A 6,891-nucleotide genomic window follows, 5' to 3' on the forward strand; every position below is an offset into this window, starting at 1 on the left:
ACTGATTCTGTATCCTTAGTGTGTAGTACCAAGAAGCACATGATGTCAGTACATCCCATTATTGGTGCTATTAACTTTGATCATTTGATTAAAGTGATATTTGCCAAGTTTCTCCAGATTTGTGGGTTTTTAAGTTCTCACTAGCTGCAGTAAGTAGAAAGGAATGGAGGTGGCCAGAATGGGGGGTCTTGAAAGCATCTGGGTGAGAGGTGATGGTAGTTTTGTTTAGGGGGATGGTATTGATTTGCCCAAAGCACATTGTTCATTAGAGCCAGAACTAGGACTAGAACACAGGTATCCAGATACCTAGTTCTCCCACATCACCAGTTATAGAATCCCCAGTGCCATTAAATCAGGGTTAAAAAAGATAAGGGACCAATATTTTAGAAAATCCAGGCTAAGGGAAATTACTGTCCTGCGAACCCCTACATGTGACCAAGGACTCTCCCAAATATATCAGTACATAATGTTTCCCTGAATCCCTCCAGCAGAGTTATTTATTCCCATAATGCCTCATCTAAACTACATACTCCCCCCTCCCAAAAAAAATAAAAAAACAACAACAACTACACAATAATAAACTACATGTTACAAAACCATGTGTAAATTATAAGAACAGGGTCTAAAGTTCATTCATCTTTGGTTCTATAGTTCCTAAAAGGGCCAGGCTCAGTATTTATGAAATGAGTGAATCAGCTCTGAGCTTGTCATAGCAACCAAGTCATAAAGGGAAAGATGTATTTTGTGGCTCAGCTTCCTTGTCTAATCAAAGGAAGCAAAACTGCTTGGTGTTAAATGTTTCTAGAAGAGCAAGTCTGAGCCAGACTAAAATATTGATGGGGTACTTGTTATATTCCCACCTCTGATTTGAAGGAAGAGAGTAAGATTGAGAAGATGGTAATGATCAGGTCCTGTAGCAAGTCACACGGAGAGGCATTTGTTGAGCAGCCTCAGAGGCTGTGCTGGGTGGGCTTACCAACAGTGGGAATAAACTGAGGACACCATTCCCCAGACAACAAGATCTCAGGAAATTATTCTTTTTATCTGGTAAAATACCCATAACATAAAATTTACCATTTTTTTTTAGTGTGTGTGTTTTGTTTGCTTGTTTTCTTCTTTTTGTTTATGTTTTCCTTTTTTTTTTGTTCTGCATTTTAACATTTTAAAAAATCTTTATCATATACTAGAGCAGTGATGGCGAACCTATGACACGCGTGTCAGAGGTGACACGCAAACTCATTTTTTTGGTTAATTTTTCTTTGTTAAATGTCATTTAAATATATAAAATAAATATCAAAAATAGAAGTCTTTGTTTTACTATGGTTGCAAATATAAAAAAATTTCTATATGTGACACGGCACCAGAGTTAAGTTAGGGTTTTTCAAAATGCTGACACGCTGAGCTCAAAAGGTTCGCCATCACTGTACTACAGGCCTGGTGCACAAAATTCATGCACTGGGGTGGGGGGGGGTGGAGCGTCCCCTCAGCCTGGCCTGCACTCTCTCGTAGTCCGGGAGCCCTTGGGGGATGTCCGGGACCCCCCGCTTCTTACTGCCCACCTGCTTGCTGCTCTTCAGTGCTGCCTCAGAGGTGGGAGCGGCTCCGCTGCCACCACTGCACTCACCAGCTGTGAGCCCAGCTTCTGGCTGAGCAGCACTCCCTTTGTGGGAGTGCACTCACCACCAGGGGGCAACTCCTGCATTGAGCATCTGCCCCCTGGTGGTCAGTGCACATCAACCTGTTGTTCTGGTCATTCTGCCATAACGGCCGCTTAGGCTTTTATTATATAGATTCCTGTGGCATTAAACACAGTCATAATGTTGTGTAACCATCACCACCTTCCATCTCCAGAACTTTTTCATCTTCCCAAACTGAAACTCTACCCATTAAACACTAACTCCCCGTTTCCCATGCCCCCAGTCCCTGGCAGCCACCATTCTCCTTTCTGTCTCTATGTTACTATTCTAGATATTTCATATTTGTTCTGTTAGGTTTATTTCACTTAGCACAATGTCACGAGGTTCATTTGTATTGTAGCATGTATCAAAATTTCATTCCTTTTCAGAGCTGAACAATATTTCATTGTGTGTGTACATCACGTTTTATTTTATTCATTCGTCCATCAAGGGACCTTTGGGTTGTTTCAACCTTTTGCTTATTGTGAACAATGCTGCTGTGAACATTTGTGTATACATATATGTTTAAGTCCCTGTTTTCAGTCCTTTTGTATATACCCAGAAGTGGAATTGCTGGATCATATCATAATTCTATGTTTACTTTTTTTAGGGACCACCAGACTTTTCCACAGCAGCTGCGTCATTCTGCATTCCCACCAGCAATGCACAATATTTGTTAATTGAGTGAATGAATGAATCTAATTTCTCTACATTCTCTCCATGCTTGTCACTTTCTGTTTTATTGTGTGTGTGTGTGTTTTCCCCCCAAGTTGTAGTCATTCTAATGGATGTGAAGTCCCAGGAGATTTGGACATGTAGGTTAGACCATAGAGAGAACTTGCTCCTTGGGGAGGAAGGGAACACTAGAGGGTCTGTAGGCACACTTGGGTCTGTCCACATCACAGGCCTCTCAGAAACCAGAAATCTAAAGCTCCTCACGTCAGCGCAGGAGCTTGCCCCTCATCTCTGATCCTGACTCCTTCCTGGTCTCTCCCCACAGGTGTCTGGCTACAGCAAACCATGTAATGAGCCATGCCCCGCCCTGGACACCCCCGCCCATCATCTGGGCCCCCACGCTTGGGACCCTGGGAGCGGCCAACAGAGCTATGTTTGGAGACCTATGATGAGCCATCTCAGCCCCCACCAAGCCGCCGCACTAGGAGGCCAGACCCCAAGGATCCTGGCCACCATGGGCCCGAGAGCCTTACCTTCATCTCCGGCTCCGCTGAGCCTGCTGCCGAGCCCCCAGCATGCTGCCTGCTTTGGCGACCTTGGGTGTGGGACTGGTGCCTGGCTGCCTTCTGCTTCCGCCGCTGCCGGGATTGCCTCCAGCGCTGTGGAGCCTGTGTACGGGGCTGCAGCCCTTGTTTGTCCACTGGGGACTCCCCTGATGGGGCTGCCGAAGCCAACTGGGCCAAGGAGCACAATGGAGTGCCCCCCAGTCCCGACCGTGCACCCCCCAGCCGGCGGGATGGCCAGCGGCTCAAGTCAACCATGGGTAGCAGCTTCAGCTACCCTGATGTCAAGCTCAAAGGCATCCCTGTATACCCCTATCGCAGTAACACTGCCCCGGCCCCTGATGCGGACTCCTGCTGCAAGGAGCCACTGACGGAGCCCCCACCCATGCGGCACAGCCTGCCAAGCACCTTTGCCAGCAGCCCCCGGGGCTCTGAGGAGTACTACTCTTTCCATGAGTCGGACCTGGACCTACCTGAGATAGGCAGTGGCTCCCTGTCGAGCCGAGAGATCGATGTGCTTATCTTCAAGAAGCTGACAGAGTTGTTCAGTGTACACCAGATCGACGAGCTGGCCAAGTGTACGTCAGACACTGTGTTCCTGGAGAAGACCAGTAAGATCTCAGACCTTATCAACAGCATCACCCAGGATTACCACCTGGATGAGCAGGATGCTGAGGGTCGCCTGGTACGCGGCATCATTCGCATCAGTACCCGAAAGAGCCGTACCCGCCCGCAGACCACAGAGGGGCGCTCAACCCGGGCTGCTGCCCCTGCTGCCATGGCCCCTGACAGTGGCCATGAGACCATGGTGGGCTCTGGGCTCAGCCAGGATGGTATGTGGGGCCCCCTAGGGCTGAAGGGCAGAATGGAGGAGGTTCTGGCCAACGGAGGGCAACACTGGGGTCTTTGGCCACTATGGGTCCACCCCTCAACCAATCCCTGCTCTTCCTCCTCCCCTTCCTCCTTTTTCTCAACTCTCTGCATCCCCTAACAGGCTCCTTCTATCCCTTGCAACCAACTGTCAGAGTAGCTTCCAGGTCTTGCGGGGTTAACAAGACTCAGGAACCCTTATGAATTTGGACCTCTGACCTGTCCAGGCCTAACCAATACACCCACCACTGTGCATACCCATGAGCTCATGCACAAACACACATTTTGTCTTTGTTTTAAATAGTTTCTCTAGTCTGGCTAGAGTAGCTCAGTGGTTGAGCATCAACTTATGAACCAAGACATGGTTCGATTCTCGGTCAAGGCACATGCCCAGGTTGTGGGCTAGATCCCCATTGTGGGGCATGCAGGAGGCAGATGATCAGTGATTCTCTCTCATCATTGATGTTTCTATCTCTCCCTCTCCTTTCCTCTCTGAAATCAATTTTTAAAAATTACACACACACACACACACACACACACACGGGGTGAATTGGCCCCATTGTGCTGGGGGCAAAAGTGGGAACTGAAGTTGAAAAATTGTGATAATGACCACTGCCCCCTTCATGTTCCCTTTCTAGAACTCACAGTGCAGATCTCTCAGGAGACGACTGCAGATGCCATCGCCAGGAAGCTGAGGCCTTTTGGAGCCCCAGGTTTGGTCCTGACCTGATGAGGAGTGTGTTGAGGAGAGGGGAGTGCCCTAGGAGCCCCCACATGCCCCTCTCCTAGCTTCCTCCTGGGGTGGGCGAGGATGGGATCAGAAAGGGACGAGAAGCCTGAGAAGCCACAGATGCCATCCCAGTCCTACAAGCTAGCTTAAAGGGTTCACTTGGGAGTGATTCAGGGGCCTGCCCCTGAAGCAGCAGGAGGATGGTTCCCAGAACAGGCAAGCCGGAAGTGATGGGACCCCAGCCTCTAAGCTCCAGGCACTGGGGAAGAAAGTGGAGAGCAGGGAGCCATCCAGCCTGGTGCTGAGGACACTCTGTGATTTCTGCTGCTGTCTTCTAGGCCTTACAAGCTCTTGGGAGCGGGGTGGTTACCCTTTTGCAGAGGAAGGTTGGGGCTCAAAGTTTAAGGAGCTGAGTGGGTCGCCCAGCCAGGATCAGACTAACCCGGGCTTAAGTCCCATTCTGCTGCCTCTCAGGGGGTTTCTCCCTGCCCCTGGGACCTGGATGAGCTTCCTCCCCTCTCAGCCTGTTTCCTCCTTTCTTCCTCCTCAGGATACCCAGCCAGCCACGACTCATCCTTCCAGGGCACCGACACAGACTCCTCAGGGGCACCCCTGCTCCAGGTGTACTGCTAACCCCCGCTGGGCCCAGTGGCCGCAACCTCTTCTGAGAGAAGCACAGCCTGCAGAATGAAGAGGGGGACCAGGACCCCCTTTGGGAGAGGCTGAGTCCACTCTGGCTCCTCCAACCTTGGCTGACTGGTTCCTGGACCACGTGCATTTCACTGGGCCATGGTGCCCACACTGCCCTGGACCCCCAGCTGGCCTGACCTGTCCCTTTCTTCAGGGGGTCCAGGGGCCATGGAAAGCAGACTTAGGAATTACCTTCTGGGATTGAATCTCTGCTCTACCCCTATAACCTGCCATCCTAACCAATCATGCAGACATCCCCCTCCCTGTGAGGGGGGAGAGGATGACAGCTAAAAGCAGTTTATCTTAAATGGACTGAGTTAGGGGGCAAGAGGGCCTCTGTTGAATTCTGTGGGCAGTGCCTACTCCATGTTTCATTCTGTTGAGCAGTTTGTTTCTTCATTGATGTTCTACATGCTAACATGACCAATAGTTACAAGGACCTAGAAAATAAAGCTGTCTACCTTATCTTGGCTGTGATATTGCCCTTTTTGTGGTTTAGTTACCTTCTTGATATTCCCAACAATACTGGAGTGGGATCCTTTCACAGAGAGGTCAAGAAATTTAATGGGTCACAGAGCTAGTAACTGGACCTGGACCTGGATTTCTGCCCTCAAGTTGGCAAACTGACCTGCTTGGGGCAGAAGCAGGGTCCTGGAGACCAGCTGGGTACAGAAGGATCCTACTTACCTACTCATACAGAATCTTTCAGCATTGAGGCCAGAGCAGATCCACCAGGCCAGTTGACTGACGAACAAACTAGGTGTCTGTCCAGGATCTCTGCCCCCACCTCACCTACAGTCCACACAGCCCTTTTTATTGTCCTCATGGGCATCCATTGGAAAGTGACAACTGGACAAACCGTACTTACCTATCCAGTTTCCTGTTGGACACACAGGACGGTCCCTTGGGGTTATCACTGGGCCCAGTATGTGATAAAACTGGCCCCTTAAGTTGTCTCATCCAGATCAAGGCCTCTCCAAGATTGAAAATGACCAGAGTACACTGGAGCCCAGAGATATCACAGAACATAGGATTCAACAGTCCTTCTACCCTACCCTTCATTCTAGAGCACAATTTTCCAAACACAGCCTGGGGAACCACTACTGGCTTTCTCAAAAAAAAGGGGGGTGGGGAGGAGCTAGTGGATAGAGCGGCCCTTCCTAACAATCAATAAAAAATCAAAAGAGCTCGTTTTTAAGGAAGCTCAGTGAATAGAGCATCAGCCTGAGGGCTGAAGGGTCCAGGGTTCGATTTCGATCAAGGGTACATGCCTAGGCTGTGAGCTCGATCTCCAGTAGGGGGCGTGCAGGAGGCAGCAGATCAATGATTCTCTCATTGATGTTTCTCTCCCCGCTTACTCTCAGAAATCAATTTCTAAAAAGGAGGGGATTGTCATGTTTGGGAAACAGACAAAGCTAAGTACTGCACAGCCTCTTGAAGTCTTCAACAAGCTATGCTGAAATGTTGAAAGGATATACTGTGTTCCAGAAATTCAGGGGTCCCCTTTACTCATAGAGCAAAGTTCTCCGGGCGAGTCAACCTAGACCAGCCGTGGGCAAACTACGGCCCGCGGGCCAGATCTGGCCCGTTTGAAATGAATAAAACTATTGAAAAAAAAGACCGTACCCTTTTATGTAATGATGTTTACTTTGAATTTATATTAGTTCACACAAACACTCCATCCATG

At 49.3% G+C, this 6,891-nt stretch overlaps 1 protein-coding gene across 1 annotated transcript; it reads left to right on the forward strand.

Annotated features, from left to right (window-relative positions):
• Window positions 1-2,541: 2,541 nt before the first annotated feature.
• On the forward strand, window positions 2,542-5,669 carry KDF1 (keratinocyte differentiation factor 1). Its single transcript, XM_015557307.1, has 3 exons — window positions 2,542-3,747; window positions 4,423-4,497; window positions 5,065-5,669. The coding sequence occupies exons 1-3, from the start codon at window positions 2,709-2,711 to the stop codon at window positions 5,145-5,147; spliced, it is 1,197 nt and encodes a 398-aa protein (XP_015412793.1). The 5' UTR covers window positions 2,542-2,708; the 3' UTR covers window positions 5,148-5,669.
• Window positions 5,670-6,891: the final 1,222 nt, after the last annotated feature.

The sequence above is a fragment of the Myotis davidii genome, unplaced genomic scaffold (assembly GCF_000327345.1).
Source record: "Myotis davidii unplaced genomic scaffold, ASM32734v1 scaffold149, whole genome shotgun sequence".
In the NCBI taxonomy this organism is placed as follows: domain Eukaryota; kingdom Metazoa; phylum Chordata; class Mammalia; order Chiroptera; family Vespertilionidae; genus Myotis; species Myotis davidii.

What these genes read in the sequence shown, in the direction of transcription:
- KDF1 (XM_015557307.1), top strand. Translation starts at nt 2,709, where the DNA reads ATGCCCCGCCCTGGACACCCCCGCCCATCATCTGGGCCCCCACGCTTG. An exon ending in CTCTGGGCTCAGCCAGGATG is followed by an intron (nt 3,748 to 4,422) that starts GTATGTGGGGCC and finishes TTCCCTTTCTAG; the next exon opens with AACTCACAGTGCAGATCTCT. An exon ending in GAGGCCTTTTGGAGCCCCAG is followed by an intron (nt 4,498 to 5,064) that starts GTTTGGTCCTGA and finishes CTTCCTCCTCAG; the next exon opens with GATACCCAGCCAGCCACGAC.